A 22,386-nucleotide genomic window follows, 5' to 3' on the forward strand; every position below is an offset into this window, starting at 1 on the left:
AACACACGGCGCCAGGTACTAATTTAAGGCTAAGTCGACCTAGTAGAGGCCCAGGACCTGCTCAAATTATCCAACTGTTGTTGGTCGTGAGTGGGAATCGAAGTCCGGTCACCGGATTCGAGATACAGTGTTCTAACCACTGCGCTACAGCTCCCCACAAAACAAATAAAAAGATCCCCCGTATCGCCTGAAACAGACTGGCGGGGCAAGTGCTGTTAGCGAGCACCTATGAAGGCCGGCACGGCGCAAGAGGGGTTTGGGTGGCCAGCACCATGCCCGGCCGCCTTTGTCTCCCGAGTGCCAATATTTACACACCGCACCAGATACTAATTTGAGGCTGAATGGACCTAGGCGAGGCCCAGAACCGGTTCACTGGTGTTGGCCATGAGCAGGAATTGAACTCTGGTCGCTGGGTTCGTTGCGCAGCGCGCTAACCGCTACACTACCGCTCCCCGCACACACATGACAACACGCAGCTACAAGACATTTAACGTTTCATATACCTCCCAAATATCTGGCTTTTAGACAAAGCCATATAATTCAGACACTTTACTCAGGGAATGCCAGGACATTAGCTGTGATTGTCTAATTAAGCCAATGGACATGCAAAATTAACAAATGTGTTTCCAGCCAATTCCATAACGGAATGCTTATCATTGTGCCCACAATCAAGCCAAGGCACACACGATGGCCGACTTTGTAATGGCCCAGTGCAGTAATATATGGCATCATTTTTGCCGATTTCGTCGTCTTCATAATAATGCCATTCAAATGTTATACGTCGTCAAGACACCAGTGCATTTACAGACTTTAAAAAATACTCTCTTGTTGTGACTAAATAATGGCACCGAAGTTGTTATGGATGAAAGGACTTGTTTACAAATGGAATAATCAAATGGGCATCTGAGTGTGATGGCGCACCATTTGTCTGGACATAGCAGGAACACACACACACTGACCCTTGCTTATTTTGGGGAGAAATTACCAAAAATGAGTAGCTACTTCGGTCCGTAACACTGGCATACATTGTTAGGCTCTTGACGGCAGTCCTGAACATTCTTAATGTGTGCAAGTGGACAGAAAAGGAGCAGCATGCGATGTAAGAATACCTTCTTGTGTGGTCACACCATATACAATGATTAAGGGGTGAGTGTGATGATTAGTGTTAATACAAGACTAGAACAACAGCCCTCACAGTCTTACCTCATAAGTTTAAAAATTGAGGTGACTGCAATTTTTTGGTCATACTTCAAATCATTATTCGCTGTTCTAAAGAAATAAAGAACGCAATGATTGTCCATAATAAGAGGTTTTTTTGGGGGTTAGATCGCTTGTCGTGATATTTTTATGTTGCCAAAATGAAATTGCCCCACAGCTCTCGGCTGCAGTACTAGACAAGCCAACGGGAAAAGTTTAATAGGCCGCATTTCGCTGATGAGACACAGCAAAGCTGAGGAAGTCAACAACAGTCGATGTGTTGTTGTCTTTTTAAACACACTGCAGGCTTTAACTTGTTGTTTTATTTTGCCAATGTTGATTATTATTGTAATCGATACTGTACAGTGGGGAAGATTAAATAAATGTTTTGAGTGACAATATTGGGATCTTTTGTTGCATTTTGTATCCTTTCGGTGGTGTAATGTCTCTTCTTGCTTACAAGTGACACCACTGTTAGCAGGACAAGTACATATGCGATGTAACGGAAGTGACGTCACGGGCTAGTGATGTCATATTTTCAGACCAATTACTGGTAGGAACCTCCTGGTTACATCAGCCCATAGGGAATTATTGTGTCCGTCCGTCCGTCGTGCAGGGAGGGGCTGGGTGGGGAGGGGCTGGGTGGGGAGGGTGGGGAGGGGCTGGTCACCCCGTGGTGCCCTTATAAAACTCAACGTTTAACCTACTCACGCCGGCTTGTGCCCGCCCTCACAGTCGGCCATATTTACGGAATACACCACGCCGCCGTTGACCCTGGCCATTGACCGAGCAACCCAACGTTCCTACCAGCTCCCTCCGCAGGAATGTGTTTAAAACAAATATTTCCTCGGATTTTTGAAATATTGTATCTGAATCCGATCTTCTGATCTTTCACATTGATCAGCAAAATTGGAGTATATCGCTAGTGTATATAAAACACTGCATATTAAATGCTTCACAATTCACTTCAAAGAGACCCGGTGAGAGCTTGATAATTACAATGTAAACATATCAATCAATTCATTCTATCTTTGATAACAAACATAAAACGTAACACCTTCATCAATAACACTGCCTTAAAATGATCATGAGAAGCATTTCGTTTTAAGGTTGTGTTTTTGACAAATGTATTATATGTACTTGTGCACGACTACCAATGCAGTATTATTAAATAATTCGATTCATTGTGCCATGGAGTAGATCATCTACCTATTTGACAAAAAAAAGTGCGATATATATGCATGCAATTTATACGGAGAGTTGTTGGGGTCAAGATGTGACGCTGACTCTTGAAGCAAGCGGAGCTAATTTAAGAAATATTTGTGTTGCTTCTGAGGCTGACTACAAGCTACGATCTCTCCTGGGAGCGTTTTCATCAAGTTATTCATACCAATGCAAGTACAGCTTGAAGCACGTGTATGTACACACGCCATATGCATATATATATGATGTTATATGATCGCATCATCCCAACGCTCAGATCCTTCCCACAGGCTCTCAATTGACTCCTGAATAAACTACAATATTGCCCTCACCTGTCTATGAAATCTTCCATGGACTCCTTCCATACATCTTTCCTCTCATCTCACTCTACTCTGTTCCATATGCTTTCCACTCCAGTAATTACTACAACTAACTATTTTTATTTTAGCAGGTAAGGCCCACTGAGCTATATGGCTCTTTTTCAGAAGCGACCTGGCCACAAATGACAGCGTAATTAAGTGGCTTATCGCGTGGACATTTATAGCAGCCAAATACTCTCGAGGGAGAACAGGCACATTTCCAAAAATACAGGGATGAGGGTTGGGATCGAACCCACGACCTCCTGTATGCCAGGCGAGGTAGTTAACATCTAATGACAAAGCCCTTCCGGCAGCCATTGCTTGATGGGAAGCTTCTCCTGCTCAGCTGCTGCCCCCATGATCTATAATTCCCTCCCTCTGGCTGTCGACGTGACCAAGAGCCTTCCCATGGTCAAGTCCCAGCCCAAGACCTTCACTCTTTTCCCTGCCAACAGCTGACTTCTTGTGTGAATTCCCTTTATTCACATCTCCACTATTTCCCACGGTGTTTTTTGCGTGCGTTTAGTTTTTTGTCCTTATGCCGCACCTCAGATTATCACGGTTGGCTGTGTACGGGTGCGAAAGAAGTTCAACATACATGCATACTCTGCAGTGCTCCACCAGCTCCAAAATATTTTAAATAAGCACCTTGAGATGCAGTCACATATACTACTAATAATAAAGTGTAATATCAAGAGATGGCCTGGACGATCAAAGGTCTCAGAACATAGCTGACATTTCTCAGGTCATGGGCTAAAATCCAGACAGCTGATCGTGATTAAACCGGTTTCTCATTTGTCATGAGGTGATGGTCTCAGCCCAGACATCAATGCCTGCACATACAAAAACACCCATCAGATTTAACTCAGTTCTGCACTTGATTTGGCCAAATGTCAGCTCTGAGACTCAAATTGGTTGACTTACTACATGACGAACATTACGCTCACATGCAGAGTGGATGGGAGAGCACTGCCCTCTACTGTGTTGACCAGATGCCAGAGGTTCCTTACCCGTACCCGGCCGCACCAGGGTCGCAAACGGCTACCCGTACCCGTACCCGGCCGAGTACGGGTAGGGTACGGGTATCAGGTACCCGGTTGCGACCTCTGCCAGATGCTACTCGAAGGGATATTGGAGGTGGCTCTGCAAATATCTGCTTCTGCAGGATGTTCTCCAACACAGAAGGTTGCATTGCTTAACGCGCAATCCTAATAGATGCTTTGTCTTGGTGCATAACGACATTAAGCACATTTGGAATAAAAAAAAACCCATTCGGGAATAGTGGACATAGAATCGTTATCAAAGCTAGTTTCAGCGTAAACAATGAGAGCACAACGGGTCCCCGTTGCTTTGGTTATATTCTGAGCCAGACCCAGACTAAACTGAATAAATTCTAGTAAACAGATGATCAGATATTCTTTCTAGATTTGAAGCTTTCGTGACTGCAAGGATTCATATTCTTAGGTGTTTTCGGTAAAGTCACGTAGGTATCAAGTACAGCTGTCGTGGCTGTGCCGGTTCCACCTGAAGACGGAGGCTTGTGTTGCCTCCGAAACGTCGTGATTTTTATTCTATTTTACTTTTATTAATTTTAATGTTTTACCTACGTGACTTTACCGAAAAAACCTAAGAATACAGATATTCTTTGTTTCTTTCGGTGAAGTCACGTAGATAGAAAAAAAAAGATGATTTAAAAAAAAAACTCACGACGTTTCGATCGCAACACAAGCGGTCGTCATCAAGCAGAGAGTTGAGTGTGGGTACGGCCACTCGGCTCCGAGTACCTGGGCCAAAGGGCAGAGGGGAGGAACCGCTCCTGGGTCTCGGCTGGTGCGTCTCGGCAGCGCCCATGAATCCTCCACTCGGCTTGGTGGCTTCCTCGCTCCCCGGGTGAGCTGGGCCGCAGGCCGAGTACGATTCTGCACGGCAAGGGAGGTTGCGGTGAACGCTGGCAATCCGAGCAGGGCGTGGAGCCAATGTAGGCTTGCAACAAAGGCAACTGTAAAAACATGTTATTTTGCTCTATAATTGTAATTTCACTGCAAAGCGCATGAGGCTCAATCTTTCACAAAAGAGAATTCAATATATATGTTCATTTCCGTATTTAGCTAGGTGATACCCACACTTTGAGATTCATTGTATTCATGACAAGCAGGATTTAGGTGGTCATAATTTTACAGGCATTTATGTATCTCCCTCTCTCAAATGTTGAAGAAAAAGGTGTCCCCTTGTTCAAACGACTTCTCCATTGGTGGTGCTGCCTCAGTGATGGAAATTCCACATTCCTCTTCTGGCACCAATCTACCCAAAAAAAAACTATTACCATTTGGCTTCAACATAATTGGTGCAGCCTCACCAGGCAGTGGATATTTTACCAACCCATGAGGGATTATGGGCTGGCATTGATCCTGGGTTGTATTTTAATGTATGCCTTTGCAAATTGTTTTATCAACAATAGCATGTCCTCAAACTAATGTGGGTGCATGTATAGCCCGTCTCGTGTATAATGGGGTCTTGGTGGTGGGGGGGGGGGCAGCCAAAATGTTTTGAGAAACTGGATATCGTGCTGTAGAAGCTGATAAATCGAACAGTTTGCAACACTCATGTCCTGTGAATGTGTTTAATTGGCATAACAGATCCGATCTCAGCCCTTAGCCCGGTGGTGCAAATGCTGCTTGAATATGGCAGAGGCCATTGTTTCCACGGGATGAACACTGTTGTTGACTTGATGGAGGATGGGCTGACTTGATTCCTGGGCTGGACTCCAGAATGCCCAAAAATGCCAGCGCAGGTTTTATGCTGACAACGGCATGGAGAGCCGCTTCTGTTTTTTTAATTCTACCACATTAGACCCAATGAGTCCTCTCACTTTTTTTTCTGAAGCGACCTGGCTGCAATTGATAGCTCAACGAAGTGGCTTATCACGTGCAAATTTAAAGCAGCCAAACACACATGTTTTGCAACATGCGTTTAGAGCCCATAGCCAGTTGTGGAACTTTGACATTGCGATGGCAGGAGTGAGTGCATCCACAAATCAACCGCAATGTTACATGGTAGTAATTATATATATATTGGAATAAGGCAATAACAAAGCAATTCGCTGTGCTGGTGAATAATGTTTCTTTAATGTCCTCGTTGCAGCAGATGTTGTGCTTTAGGAACAGAAAGTAAAAGTGCAGCACTGAAATGTTTTACTCACGCCACTGACGGCGGAAGGGCCTCGATTAGAGATAGTATTTGGCCTACTCTTCCATAATGGCCAATCATTTTGGAACAGGTGGGTGTGCCCACATGCTTTGTTAATGCTCCATATAAATAAACATGAATTGAGAGAACAATGTTGTTTCAGTTGAGAAATCTTTGTTTTACCAGCAGACCAAATGCTGCTGCTGCTGCGTAAACAAAGGCAAGGGTGGATAAGGAACCTTGACCAAGCCTTAAGTGACTTTGACCTGGAATCTAACCCTATTGCTTTTGATATCCAATGCAATATGCTACCCATTACTACATAGTGGCTCGTCGCTTTTATAAATTAATGTGCAGAGATGACATGAAGACTTGATGACAAAAATATAATCATGATTTATAGGGTAAACTTTAGGGCTCTTGAGTGTGATGGAGTTAAGGCATATTTTACTTGTCAGTTTGCTAAAATTACTTTCAGGATTTGGTCCTTGCTATAGCGAATGCTATAAAAATAGGTGTTACATTAATGGGAAATGCTATTATTTACAATATGACTGTGTAATCTATGATATGCGTTAAGCACATTCTTAAATGGCAAAACTTAAATGAACACACAACACATATATTTATCTAAATGAAGCAAACATGTACAGAGACTTTAAACGGGGTTGTGCATTGCATGCCAAAGAGAACATGGTGAATTTGATAATTACCTTGGCTATCCTTGACTGATTAGATTTTCTTTTTTACTTAAAACTACTGTGGTGAAAATTATACTAGCATACAAATGACCACACTGCCAATAATTAAACGGAGTTATATTCCATAATTGGGATTTTTATCGAAGCAACGTAAAACATTTCAAGGTTGACCATTTAAGGTTACCAGCAGAGAGAGATGTTCTCGTTTTCTTTGTGTCACCCCTGCACGATGATGGCACATTCCAAAACACAATCGCCCATCGACTGTGTAACATAAGAATTTGGATTATACCATTTCATTTCGGGGGGGTTATGCAAAAAAAATTACACTAATGGTAATACAGTATCTCTATTTATCTAAGAAAGCCTCCCTGACATTGCCGAGTGCAATCGACTCGCATGCATGGGTTTTCTCCAAGTGCTAAGGTGGCCTCCCATACCTGAGTATATTGAACAGGCGATTGGCGAAATCATCCCATAATTACCCAAGGAAATAATTGGCATTTCAGATGATGAATGACTGAATGAATGACTTAATGAATAAATTAATCTCACACGTTAAGTTGTCCAAGATGTAATCGTATGCTCCACAATCTGCTATACATCTAAATTTGCATCTTTGCTCATTTATTCATATTTATGTACACATCTCGATCCATATTCCTCATTAGCATATAACATTGTATAGAAGGCCTCGTTAGCATATTTCTCTGAGATTTTTTTTGCGCACTCTTTTAATTAAGGGGCACGCATTGTGCATGTTAAGCTGCGATAATGTTGTCGGTGGATCTTTCTTTTGCTTGATGCAGCGGCTCGCCCGAGACGATTACTGACAGCGAATACCATGCCAACATCGTCGCCAACAAACTCTCTCTCATCAAGGTCAGTGGGGTCACCACGACCGATGTCCGTGATGCCACCACACATCGTCATTGCTTCTGCCACTTGCATCAGCTTGCTGCACGGTTGACACCAAAACTCCAAGGTCTGCTCGTGTGGTCTCCCAGCAACTGGCTTTTGGTCTTCTCCTCGGTAGCCAATCTCTAGGAACCCTTCCAACGTCTCTTTCATTAACACGCCCTAATCCATCCCCGCTCATCGCATCTTTCCATGTTCTTCTCTGAACTTACAAGTTGCTTACCCTATCCTGCAACGACAATCCTAGCAACCTCCACACGTGCCGTTGCTTGTTAACATGTAGGTGTTTGACCATTGGCTTGATATGCACAGCCACAGTATCGTACATTGAAAGTCTCAACGTACGTCTAATGAGGAGATGGAGTGATTAAATCAGCTCGTGTTTGGTTGATTGTTGTATAGTAGGGATCGTGAGACACCGAGAGAGATTGGGGAGGCCCTGATCCAGCAGTGCAATTATCATGTCTGTTGTTGGTGATGATGATATTTCGAAATATAGCATGGTGGTCGATGACGATGATGATGTTAAGGTATTTTAAACGTGTCCTTCACCACTGCCATAGTCATCCCTGATGTATTATTAGAACTGAACAAACACAAATTGAGATTCATATTATTGTGCTTCGGGGGTGAAAAGTTATATTTGTCTTAAAGTATGAGCACTCCTTTTGTTTTACAAACACCACGATGCCATGCAGGCCGACTGGGTGTCCCCTCCCCCTCAATAAAGTCTTGTTTATGGAGTTGGCTAATTGTCTCCGGCTTAATTAGTGGCAGTGTAATTGGCGGCATAAGCCTCCAATGCACGTTCTAACGAGCACACCCGGCATTGGTGAGAACCCAGTGATCACAAACTTACTCACGGCTTGAAAGCAGGATCAGTCGGGGGAATGTATGTGTGTGTGTAATAGTGGGGCTTAATAATACGTTGTTGCTAATGGCATTTCCCCATATGGTCTAAACGTCTAGATGGGTGACCTTTTTATCTCAGCAGTGGTGGAAGCAATGATGGAATGCCTATCAATACCTTCCCAGCAACCCGAGTTCAATTCCTCACTATGCAAAAGCATCAGTGGACAACGATATTCGAACCTGTCCCGAGCCTCCTCTAGATTGACTCAGCCTTAAAAAATGTACGTTGTTGCAGTGTGGGAACATCTGCACTGGGGAGACCAAATGTGAGCCAGGTGTGTGTGTGAGTGGTGGTGGCCACGCCATTCCATAACAGGCATTCACACACAGCAATTGGGCCTGTAGATTAGGATAGGCTATAGGACCAATTGTGTGCATATGTGTGTGAACACGTATGTTTTTGTGTATTGCAGAGATAGCACACTGCCACAAAGCTGGTAACCTGAGTTCAATTTCCGGCCATTCCTATCTGACCAGTCCTGTGCCTTGCCGAGGTCGACTTAGCCTTAAATGAGTCTCTGGAGATATGCGTAAAACGTGAGCGTTGGGGAGGCCAAAAAAGTTGGCCATAGTCCTGGCCGCAACCCTCCCGAGCGTGCGCCATGCACGCCTTAACGGGTGTTTCACTAACAGCCCTTGCCCCCAAAAGTCGATAAGGCGGATCGGGGAATCTTTGTTTTGTGAGTGTGTGCACGTGTAACCACTCCATCTGAGACGCCCGTCGGCTCTATTCCCCACACGGTCACGATTGCGTTGAGAACGTTAACAACGTCGTTGGGATGCATCGAGAGAGGACAACGGTCCTTAATGAAGCCCAGTAGGCCTGAGTGTACGATGAGCTCGCCGGAGCCCAAGGTTTGATTCAAGCAGCTGCCCGATAATTTCTGCGGGGAATTCACCCCCGAGAGTGTCATCTGCTGCACCGTGGACGTTTAACAAATGAATGTTTCCCCCCTTCCCCCACCACCTTCTTCCCTCCCCATTTAAATCTTCATCTCCCCCACCACCCCCCCCCCCCCAGTGCACGGGGTTCCCACTTGGCTGGGGCAGAGGGCCCTGCATTCCTCGTCGCCCCCCCCCCCCCTCCATGTCGTGCTGTCCCGTTGCGCCGCATTGGAAGCTTCCGCGGATTCTTTGCAAACCCTTGGCTGAAGTCCTTCGGCGTGATGTACCGGGCTCGTGTTTTGTTGCAATAAAATAAAATGTTATTGACCAAAACCTCCCAAACAGGGGCCTTCCTCGTAAGAGAGTCTTCAAACCCAGTGAGACCCTGCTAGGTAAATAAAGCACTAGTTTTACTTACTTATTCTAAGCATCATCTTTATTGGACAAAAAGAAAAATCGTATTGTTGGAAAATAACGATTTGTTCGTCAATTGGCTCAAGGAACTGATCAAATATATGTTATAGATTTATAATGATGTCAAACCGTTATTTTTAATTTGTGTGAAAGAAATGCATCGCTGGAATTGATATATTTTTAAAATATAACATTTGTTCTTGCACATGTTATTCATATTAATTTCATTGAGATGCGTTGTGGGTTATTTATGTTGATTTTTGTATTGTTTTTTTTTTATTCACTTACATACCTTTTTGCTAATCTTTCTTTGTATCCACTCCAGGTCTCCTTTGGGTTCCCACATAATTCGATTTAAAATAAATGTGTGATGCATGTTATATGTAAGTATGTATGTTCGGGTCAAGCTTATGAGGTCATCATCATCAGTTCTGCTGATGCCACCCCACCTCGGCTATCGCTTCTCCACAATCCCAGTCGAACGATATCGCCGAAGCGTAACTATACAAAATTATCCAAAACTACATCAATAATACCAGTGACATTTATCATCTCTCCAGGCTGGTAGTTAGCGATGGTCGTCCAATTGAGAGACCGGCAAGGAGCATGAACCATCACGCGAACTCCAGACATTCTCGCCGCAGCGGCTTTTGGCTAGCGATCGAACAAAGACGCTCACCGCATCGCGCGGCGCTTTCAGATGCGCTTCTGTGGCCGTCTGGAACGCACTTCCTTCCGATATTACGAAGCCACTGAGCTTGTGCACTGAAGCTATACACCTAGATTGAAAATTAATTTTACTCTAATTGATTTTTGTGTCTCGTTTGTTGGCCTTTCCCCCGCACCCCCGATTATCCCGGTTGGGTACGTACGAAAGATGTTCAACATACATGCATGTGAAATTTCCACTCCTAGTTCAGAGCCACTGCGGAGAGGCTTTGACCATTTTACCTCTTTCAGGTCCTCCAGGCGAAGGAGTTCCATCTGGAAGTCGCCCGGCGCAATAGAACTGTAGGTGCGCTTGAAGGTTCCGCTCACTTCGATACCAGATCCCACACGCTGTACATGGAAACACGCTCCCTGCACTCACGTAAACAGCAATAACAACAACCACAGAAATTGCTTTGCATGCATCGTAAATCGCATTGTGAGGAATGTCCTCCAGCACATCTACAGAAAGATGTGTCTCCAAAAGTAATTCATGTTCCACTTCAATTTTGCTCATATTCATTTAATGTTTCTATTCCAACTTTATTCCATTGCTGCTGTCAGCATCATGTAATGAGACGACGTTAACTGTCTGTGATCATCAGAGAGCAGTATCTCACCCTGTGCGCTCGGGAACAGTCCCAGGTATCGTAGACTTACTTTTTGACATCTATGCAATCGACCCTACAAACCACATGGATAATTTTTCCCAAATTTAGTCGCGAATATTTATGGAAATTAAGCTGTTGCGATGGCGTTTTTAACCATCACTGGGGATCAGGCTGAGACCATCAACTCGCTATCAGCTCAGTGGTTTAAACACTGAAACCGGAATTTAAATTGTCTGATCTTAGGAGCACTGGCTCATTGCTTAGGAGTGCCCGCCCACCTCCTATTTTGTGAATTTAATGTTTTAGGACTTAAACACTTTTGAGTTTCTTTCGACCATTAATCAAATTCCGGTTTAGTTATCTGATTCGAAAGGCCCATGTAAAGATGTGTCCCCGGAACATCATACACATATTATCTCTCAAGGCAAGGGCTAGGTAGCATCAAGTGCAAAATCAAATCTGCACGATTTTCTAAATTAAAGCTGCACGACACTTGAGAGCCTGGTTTAATCACGGTAACATTTGAGCAGTGTCGGCTCAATGCATACCGTGGCCATTATGAGCCCCGATAGACACCGATACACCTCTGCATTCCTTTGTCCAATTACAAAAACAATTCAAATTGTCCCCGTGCTCAAATCAGCATGGGCATTGCTCATCTCCATCGGTGGCTCCGAGCCACCTTGCCACGACAGCAGCCTGTCTGTCCACTCTCTTAAAAGGAAACGCAGTGATCGAACACTAGAAGCATTGTCCACCTAGGGTTGCCACCTGTTCTGGTTTTCCCAGGACATCCTCTTGTGGAAGTAGCTGCTGTCACAGGACATTTAAAGTCCCGTTTTTTTACGTCAATTAACGTAATAGCACACCGCTCACGACAATGCATTTGTTCACAATGCAGCTCCCCCTTCTCCTGTTGTGGTATTGCGAGGTATTGTTCTTCCAATAGCGGCCTGTTGTGTTGTTGCTGTGGTTGTTGTTGTACCACCACAGAGGTGGCAACCCTGCGCGTCCACCACCAGCATTAACGAAAGCCCCAAGCGGAACTCACGGTTGATGGGCGAGGGCGGAACGATGACTCCGAGCTCAGGAGGCCTGGGGGGCAGCAGACTTAGACACCCCAGGAGTGGGTGGCGTGGGGCAGGCGCTCCCAGCTGGGGCAGCAGTGCCAGGCTCGGGGGCAGTGGGAGGTGTGAAGGGCAGCTGGGGTCCGACACCACGCAGGCCACCAGCTCCTCGCCTGCCGGCACCGAGCACGTGATGGTGCACCACACGCCGTCTCCTGCGGAGAGAACGCACGACCCTGCAGCACGCAACAGTACGGCCGTGCCGTGCGAGGCCGATTCTTGGGCTGAGCGGGGCGCAGTTGCTGAGAGTGGTGTTTGTCAAACGTTTTAGGCCTGCGGACCATTCAGCTGATGCAAGTGTTTCCGCGCACGAACCAGCCACCCACTCCTGGTGACAAGACGCATTCACTTATCTGTGTAAATACCAGAAAAAAAAGATTCACATTATTACGGAGCATGAAAAATGTTTTCTTTGTAAATGTTGTGGCTTGGCTCTCCAACACACCGGTGTGCTGTACTAGTGACGAATTGGCAAGTTTTGTTTACGTGACAACCCTTACTAGTTGGCTGTGTCAGGTGGTGGCGGGTTTTAACGACACATTTATATATTTACGCGATCTAACCCAAAAACCTCTATTATGGATATTTTTTAAACACAGCTAAGAGGTTTGTTTTGGGAGGGGGAGGGCAGCATTTATATCTTAGAATTAGAGTAGTTTAATCAGGGTAGTTTACCTTCCTTAATTTTGTAATTAAATATAATGAGTAAAATATAAATGAATGTCCGAAGCAAAAGGTTTAAAAGTTGTCATTAATTCCGGATCAGCCTGCATTTGCATCACAGCCCCACGGACCACGTGGAGGACCGCCGGGGACCACACTTTGAAAACCACTGCCTGAGATGGAGCCAGCAGGAATCGTTTCACAAGCTTCTGGCTCTGCCGATGAGAGCCAGAAGATCTAAAACCGGTCCAGACTTTGCTTGCTAAAACAAATACTGCTGGTTAATATTGATTTGAGAAGCCAGTAGGTCAAATAATAATAATACTTATTTTACTTGTATGTGTATGTGGAGACACAGAACAGAGGTCTTGGCCATGTGTTATTATTTCTTAGTATTTCTTGGCTCTATCCCATGTGAGTGTTGACTTGGCGTAATCCCTCCAGTGTTGATCAAATGAATACCGGCTTGTTGATCGTCAACAACAGTTGCCCTCGCGAGATTCTGGCTCTTGCCATATTAATGTGGAATTTCCACCACTGGCTCAGGATCCTAAAAGGAGATGAATGTCGCCCAATGCTCGTTGGGGAAGGGAGACACATTTTGGACTGTCTGGAGAAATGGCTCAGTTTATCGGGAAAGACTCATCGAGGAAACCACAAACCTATTTTTATTTTACCAGCTAAGGCCCACTGAGCTGCATAGCTTTTATTCAAAAGTGACCTGGCCACAAATGATAGCTCAACAAAGTGGCTTATCAAGTGGAATTGTATACCAGCCAAATACTCTAAACGCAAGTTGATTCCAAACGCGGAGAGAAAAACTGGAGGTCCCCGAGAAAATTCCACACGACCACGGGAAGAAAATGCAAATTCCAAATATACAGGCGTCAGGGTCGAACCCACAACTTCCTGTTCACCAGGTGGGGTAATTGACATCTCTCCACCGTGCAGCCCCGCGGTGACGAGTTCGTAGATGAGAAGGGCCTCTCTTTGACTGCGTGTCGAGGATAATGCCAGTTGTTGAACTACAATGATACAACCCTTAAAATACAACACACAAACCTAAAAAAAGTACACACTTATATAATGTTCTCAAATGAGCAGGTGATCATCTGTGCTGTGGAAACCTGACTCAGTAGGAGAAATTCCAGATTCCCTTGGTGGGGCCCCAATATGCTCACCCAACACACATTGTTGACTCCCAACAAAGTGGTAATTACAGAATCATTTGTACAAAATAGACATGCCATGTGTATGTCACAATAACATAGCGCAACTGAAAATTTTCTAAATCCTGCAGGTTCCATTCGCAGCCTTCGGGGTAGCTTCTCCCCCCAGTGCCCTGCATTGCCTCGAAGCAGCTTTTACTTCATTGTCAGTGGAAGCACCGTGGGCTGGTGCCTGCATGTTGAACTTCTTTCTCACCATACGTAGCCAACCGCGCTCATCGGAGGTGATGGTATCAATGACGACAGCCACCTTTGCCGCTCAAGTGCGATGATGTCACCACAGCGCTCATGCCAGGCTAGGTGCACTTTGATGACGATACCATCACAATGCTCACACTCACCGATGTAGCCCGGCATGAGCGTCAGTCATTGACAAGCTCGACAGGGTCTCAGAGATTAGCAATCGCATTGCCACTGGCAAGAAAGTGAAGATGAACAGTGTGTGGCTAAATGTGTTCGTGTGTAGGCCTACATGTGTGTGCACGTGTGTGTACAATGCAATGTGGGGAGAGGTGGTGCAGCGGTTAGTGCACTGTGCGATTAACCCGGCGACCCGAGTTCGATTCCGTTCATGGCCAACACCGGTGATGATTATCTGAACCGGTTCTGGGCCTCCCCTCGGTCTACTCAGCCTCAAATGAGTAACCTGTGCAGTGTTTAAAGATCGCCACTGGGGAGACAAAGGCGGCCGGGAATGGTGCTGGCCACCCACCCCAGTGTGTGCCATGCCGACCATCGTAGGTGCCCACTAACTAAGCACTTGCCCCAAGAGTCTGTTTTGGCTAAACGGGTGATCCTCGTCTTGTACAATTACAATTCCCTCCAATCTCCATGGACTGGGTTCAATGGCTGGTCATGAGAGATGCCACCACGTGCATCGCTTAATAGTATCTGAATCTTTTCTGCATGGGCTTCCTAGAGCTTGACGGGAGAGACAAGAGACAGCCGGGTATCCCGGCTGGCTATGCGAGCTCTTGCCATGCCGTGATGGTCTACAGAGGGGTGCTCAGCAATAACACTTCGGGTCTATAAGTCTAAATGGAGGGTGCTCTTGCTTGTACGTGCGCGTGTGCATGTACATGTTTGCGAAGGTATGTGTATTTGTTTGTGCGCTCTACGTTGCACTGCAATCACGGCGATTCAGGTGCCAATCGATATCAGAACTTCGTCAAAGCCAAGCGGCCCTTAATTGTGTACCCGTGACAATGTGGTGGTTAAAAGAGGCTACGTGTGTATTTAATCTCCCCGAGAATTTTAATCCAGGTCTCCTTCGCAGATTAAACTTATTGTCGCAATACGCTCTCGCCCAGGAACACCAAGGCGTACTGAATGACCATCTGAATTGCCACTGATTGCAGCCTGCAGAGCATCCGCTGTCAAAGAAATGAGCAGACCTCAGAGTTCCTTTGTTCCACACCTTGGCAAGTACTGTCGTAAATTGCATTCTCAAACGCCGACTGGCACCCGTATTTGAATTGCCTGCGTGAATGGGGACATTATAAGAATGCGAATCACGGTGCTTTGCGTGTACGCTTTAAGTGTAAATAAGTGCTTACACGTGTCATGTTGCCTTTGATGATCTCTGTGTTGCCTTTCCGGCTCCGCTCCAAACTCCTGGAGATATTTTCGCTGCGAAGCCTAGGGGTTGCGATGCCATTTTCGGAAGATGCCGCTTGATTCCTTGACATTGCAAGCTCGATTCATCCCTGCCACTGCGGGGTTTGGAGTGCAATTTACCACGCCGCTTTTGGATGGCTGTACGTGGTTCCATACATCTGGCATTCGAAGCCAATATCATATCAACAAAGCATTACAGACTGACAGCCATGCTAGAGTTTTGCAAGTTCAAATCCTGGTTTGAAGCTCGACTAATACCATCATTCTTCCATTGTCGATGATTACCCACTTGATTAAAAAAGTTATCAGTAGTCGTATGGGCAAACTCGCCTTGCCAAAGGAATGTGGAGTTTCCACTCCTGGCTCGGGTACACCAATGGAAGCTGTTCGACACACGCTATTCCTTTAAGGAGACAGATACTCTTTGTAATTGTAACCTGAGTCGCTGTTATGTATATGTTATATACTGCAAATGTATGTATTATTCATGTACTATAGATCAGTCTAAGATTACGCAACAAATTGCACCCTTTGCAATTCCACTGCTGGATCAAGGGCTCCACCCGTTGTGTCGGTCATACTTCACAGCGCTGCTCAGTGCAAGTCGTTAAAGAGGAGGGCCACTCAGGACAATTCCAATATTACTCTCCATCGATGATTGTCGTGGCCGGGAATTAAACCTGGATCACCAGGCTCACAGTACAGTGTGCCCATCACGATGTACGTGTGTATTCATGTTGACCTTCTTTCGCACCGCATGTAGCCAACCGTACTGACCAGAGGGGCGGGCAAAGAAATATCAGCACTCCATCCCACACATATACACAACAATGACACAAATTCCCAGTATGGAGTTTGCATGTTCTCCCGATGGTCGCGTGGATTTTTCTCCAGGTCCTCCGGTCTTCCCCTCCACATTTAGAAATGTGCGTTTAGAGTATTTGGCTGCTATAAATGTCCACATGGTAAGCCACTTCGTTGAGCAATCATTTGTGGCCAGGTCGCTTCTGCCTGGTAACATGAAAAAATGTGTTTAGTTTCGTTTATTCCCTTCAACAAATTGTTGGGCCAAGTGCTAATTGCGAGGAGTTATGAAGGCCGGCACGGCACACGAGGAGGTGGGTGGCCAGCACCCCACCTGACCGCTTTTGTGTCCCCAGTGCTGATGTTTACACACGGCACCAGGTACTCATCTGAGGCTGAGTCGACCTAGGGGGAGGCCCTGGACTGGTTCCAATATTTGCCACTGGCGTTGGTCGTGAGTGGGAATTCAACTGGAGTTGCCATATTTGGAGCGCAGTTCGCTAACCGCAACACCACCACTGCACCCCCCCCTCCCCCCGAGTGTTTATAAAAGAATAAAACAACGTTTCATGAGATTAACACATTTTGCAGCTATACTGCGTATCATACGACATATGTAATGGATTTTGGAAAAATCATTGCTACACACATATATATCAAGCAGGTATTTATAGTTCCTAATATATATATCATATTTTCTTTAAGGTGCAGACAATGAGATGTTTTCCTTAGCTCCCCGGGGTGTCTGCTTGGCCGTCCGGCCGTCTGTGAACGTTCCGTTGGCAACAGAGATAAAGTGAATTACGAGACACTGCACCGTAGGCTACAGCAATCGGCATCGTGATAATTACGATTAATAATTTTGCCAATCGGCAAACAGACGCCGGCGTATTAAAGACTTTGATTCGCACGTCGAACGCGAAATGAATTACACTTTACAGCAAAAAAAATGGAATTTGGAAAATACTGTCGAATAAACTTTTCTTTTTACGCTCTAGGACACGCTATTTTCAGAACAGTCAACGTTACATTGTCTTCTTGTTCGAAACACTGAAGGAAATTGTCTTCTGAGTTGGTGACACTGAGCTGAGTGGTAATAATTCCACATCCCCAAGGCAGGTAGCAGTCCCTCCACCACAGGATGATTCTGTTGACTTTCCATGGAGTAGATTAATACAGATGATGATACAATGAATACAGGTAACAATAGTGATACTCTAATGATCGTCCTTTGGATATCGTTGTCCTTGCCATATTAATGTGGAATTGTCATCACCGGCTTAGGGCAGCCAATTGATAATATAAGGCTAGTTCGAACATTGAAACGATATAACATTCAGCTATACTGCATTGTATTTGCTACATTGAGTAAAGTAAAAGTTTCAACGTCGTTAAAAAGAAACACGTTAGATTGGGTAGGCGCTGGAAATCAGTGGCATAGGGTGGTTGTCATGCCAACAATGAGATGGGCCGCCGCCCTGTTCACTTTTTTCCATCAATCGAAGCCTGTCACCTGGGCCCCACTTTTGATCCTTGGGCCCTGGTGCAGTTGCCACCGTCTGCACACTCAATCGCCACACCGCTGCTCTGTACATTTGTACGCGCGTATGTTGAACTTCCTTCACACCGTACGTACGTAGCCAGCCGCGCTAAACAGAGGTGAGGGAAATTTCGATTTAAAGCTTTCGTGACTGCAGGGATTCATCTTCTTGGTTCTTTTCGGTAAAGTCACGTAGAAGGGAAGTAATAAAATAATAAAAATAAAACATAACAAAATACAATTCTCACTATTGTATTTTGTTATGTTTTATTTTATTTTATTATTTCCCTTCTACGTGACTGTTATGTTTTATTTTTATTGTTTTATTATTTCCCTTCTACGTGACTTTACCGAAAGAACCAAGAAGACGAATCCCTGCAGTCACGCAAGCTTTAAATCGAAAAAAAAGCTACTCATCGCACTGGGATGATATTAGAAACACACACAGTGTCTGCATGGGCCTGTTAGACCCATGCAACCTGAGCTTGCGTTTAGTTTTACTACGCCCGCTCTTTATTGCTTGCCGTGGGTGAAACAATGGCAGACACAAGTAAGACTTTACACACACACAATGTGGCGTTGGACTCTTCCTGGTCGTGAGATTGACGAGTAAGATATAAAAACATGAATGCAACGACTGCTACAGAGGTGTGAAAGTTCTCACCATAATTTGTCTTTAGCCCTTTATGCCGAATAGAACGACTGCATGTAATTGCGTTGTCATTACTTTGTCAATTATATATTCAATTAAAGGTTATTTGTAGGAATGAGGGTTAGAGGGCATTGTGAACACCTAGAATGTCAAATAATATTGAGCACATCTGGACCAAGTCGAGTGAAATCCAGGTGCGCTGTATTTAACATCGTATCCTTCGTGACAAGTAGATCTAATAACGTAAAATTTCCCCTTATGAATAAGCCCCTTTATCAAACCACAATGGACACTGCGACTAAATAGGAGCTAAATTGCTAATAGTTGTGGTTAACCGCATGTGGTGAACGTGTGGGCGCTATGCTGGAGGATGCTCACACAAGTACATTGTGCCTCGACTGCTCACAATAATTACTGACACGTGTTCCCTCCTATACAGGGGATTGCCATACACGCATATGCAGTTAAATAATTGCGAGGTTGAATTGTGTAGTTTTTTTATTGCACTATATCTTTATGTGTGTGTGTGTCTGGGCACACTGCTCTACTTATGCTTGATTCCTGAATTCACTTCCTCGCCATGGATTTAATCAGTGGCAAAGTAGGGTTGCCACCTAATTCTGGTCTCTCAGCTGTTCTCATTTTGGGGTAGCTCTCCTCGGATATCTGTAGACCTTCCCGGTACGTGAACAGTCACAACATTTTGTCAGTTGTGCAAAAACCCACGGATGGATGTACTTTAATATTCTTAGGTTTTTTTTCCGGTAAAGTCACGTAGGTAAGAAAAAAAAACCTAAGAATATGAATCCTTGCAGTCACGAAAGCTTCAAATCTAGGATATACTTTAACTTTCATTGCACATAGACACACTCGGTGGTTTTTTTGTTTGTTTATCGCACTAGACAGCCAAATGCTCAACGCGGCCTTCATTTTCTGTTGATGTGTTTAGAATTTCTTTCACCAGCGGAGTTCGAACAGCTGTGACATTTAACCATTCATGTAAATAACCCTATTGAGGTTTCTCTCAATTGAAGGGAGATTGCACAATTGTGTTCACAATCAGGCGATGATAATAATAATAAAAAGAGCTGTGGCCACGGAGAGCGGTATATACAATTGTGTATCTGCGAGCACAATTCACTTATTTTAATTGGCCACACCTGGCGCAGGAGTGGCTCCGGAACGTCCAAGGCGTATTGCCCCGCTCAACATGACGTGACGTTCATTTATACGAGTTGCACAATCAAAGATTGAGCACCGTGCAATGAATCTCTTGTTTCTGTCACCGCCGCACATCGCTCGTTGGCATCCGTGGCGTGGCCCGGTCGCTCAACTCTGGTTGAAATTCCACCGGAGGGGATCACTCGGTCCATCATCCCTCCAAAGTTCCGCTCTGTGGCAAGTCGGCTGTGGTCGTCTTGTCTCTCTTGCAGAGTCTGCCCTTGACTTCAGAAATGTGGATTTTTTTTTAGTGACCTAATTTGGTCGAATTGACTATCAATGGAAGTGTTGCAGCTTATCAAACACCTATTAAGTCCGGTGTGAAACGTAGTGGAAGTGTGGGACCAGCGTCGTCTACACAAGGTGGCCTAGGAGGAACTCGGGCCATGTTCAAGTGACAATTACCACTGGCGTTGTGTATGGTTATGAATCTAAGTCCGTTTTACACAACCATAGTGTCGTATCATAACCACACCACCATCACTCTTCATGTCTATGCATATATATATGCACGTATAAGCACACACACACACACTTGTGCAGTGCATTCGATTTGCATAGAGATATAGAATTGTGAAATCGAGACATGGCAAATTTAGGACTATGAAGATCATTTGTGAGTCGTAACATTTTGATTTAAAGCTTTCGTGACTGCAGGGACTCATATGCTTGGTTCTTTCGGTAAAGTGGTAAAGTGACTTTACCAGTCGTAACATTATACCACCATTGGAACCTCAAAACCAATTATCATATTTTGCTACTTGCAAATGAGGTTCCAATGGTGTAAATGCTTACCCCGAGCTCGCATACTCTGATGGTGCGTTGTCTTTGAGTTGTGCGCCTTTTGGCGTCCTCTGGTCCAACACCATGTGAGATTAGGCTCTAAGGAAAGCTGTCTCGGGTGTGGACCAATCAATTTCAAGGATAGTGCATACATTATCAAAGTTGTTTTTGTTTGCATTCCGACTGCAGGTATTGTGGTCAATGCAAACATGACTCCTTGTAAAAAAAGGTGTCAGTTTTGTTGCCAGATAAAAGGGTAAAAAAACAATTATCAATTACCAGTCGTAACATTGTCATTATAATAAGCCATGATCTATTCACTGCTGGATGAAGACATCCCCAAACAGGCCATCACCATTCCTCACAGGCTGCTGATGCAATTTGATGTCTGTAGCTTGGGTTTGTTCTCTGGTCAATGTTGTCCTCTTTCTCTAAGTGTAATTTCAAGAATGCAGCTTCTGTTAAATTTGCTTTGTCAAAGTCCATGTTTCTGATCCATATGTCATTGAAGGTCAAATACAAGCATTTAAATGTGTTCTGTTTTTAACCACAATGGCACGCTGCTTCTTTTCCAAGGTCAGTTTTTTAAAAAGTACTCCAACCTGCTCTCTTTTCGCCTCTTCATTCATTATTTTCATCTCGTCTGCCCGCGGGAACTGTCCCAGCTATACAATATTCTGCCGTGTCTCCCAGTTATGTCCCTATGGTAGATATCTGCAACTGAATAGTAAAGTTGTTGAACAACAATTTTGTCTTGCTCGTATTTATCTTGAGCCAGACCTATTTCCTTCTTTGCGAAGGTCTTCGACATCTCCCATTAGTTAATTTAGAAATAACGAAATAATGCGTTGCAATCGAATGATAAAACAGGACACGAAGGCATACACTTGCATGGATAAAAATGTGAAGCATCTCAGATTTGCTCATGACATGACAGCAAAACCGAGGGAAACGAACTACTGGAAATAATTCAGCTGTAACTTGGGAATCGTTTGCAGTTCAGTGCAGTTCATTTTGAAGTATTCTGTGAGCAAACAAGCTCTTAAGTCGGGTTTCATCAATTTGAAGAAATTAAAACTAAAAAGAGTCACGGCGACCCAATGCTAGATTTACTTTGAAGCCGCGAACTTTGTGAACCGATTATGTAATTGAATAAGTGCACTGATGTTCGGCATCGCTACATTGGAAGAATAAAAAAACAACTGTAATAAACGGCCCATTTTTTAAATTCTGAACGCCTCTTGCTATTTTAAACATGATGATGATGCTGTTTAGCCAACTGTACGCCTGATGCTTGCTTACGATTGTTGCGGAGTTTGGTTTGAATATGGCAATGTTTTATTTTGTTAAATACACACAATGCATTTCTCCTCAATATTGTTTTTTTATCTCTTTATAAATGGTTTAAAATATACATTTAGGTGACATCTATTTATCTATTGCCAGCCTGAGTGAGGCAAGAGGGCTAGAGGCTGTAAGAAACGTATGTTTTTTTATTGTTGAAAAACCTCAAAAGAAATCAATTGTGTCACGTTATTTTAACCAGTATTTTCTCATTCACATTTAATCTGTAGATTTTTTTTACGGAAAAAAATCCCAATTTAACAAACATGTGATAAATTCAGCAAAAACTGAAATGACTTAAAACAACTGGGT

At 44.3% G+C, this 22,386-nt stretch overlaps 1 protein-coding gene across 1 annotated transcript in view; it reads right to left on the bottom strand.

Annotated features, from left to right (window-relative positions):
* LOC144727797 (zinc finger protein ZFPM2-like) overlaps positions 1-22,386 on the bottom strand; it is a 189,660-nt gene that overhangs the window by 15,026 nt on the left and 152,248 nt on the right. The window contains exons 6-8 of the mRNA XM_078606909.1: positions 12,146-12,376; positions 10,727-10,855; positions 4,544-4,678 (exon numbers count right to left, since the gene is read on the bottom strand). Coding sequence (XP_078463035.1) covers positions 4,544-4,678; positions 10,727-10,855; positions 12,146-12,376 — 495 coding nt within the window. The remainder of the gene's footprint in view (positions 1-4,543; positions 4,679-10,726; positions 10,856-12,145; positions 12,377-22,386) is intronic.

The sequence above is a fragment of the Lampetra planeri genome, chromosome 26 (genome assembly GCF_965212315.1).
Source record: "Lampetra planeri chromosome 26, kcLamPlan1.2.h2, whole genome shotgun sequence".
In the NCBI taxonomy this organism is placed as follows: Eukaryota; Metazoa; Chordata; class Hyperoartia; order Petromyzontiformes; family Petromyzontidae; genus Lampetra; species Lampetra planeri.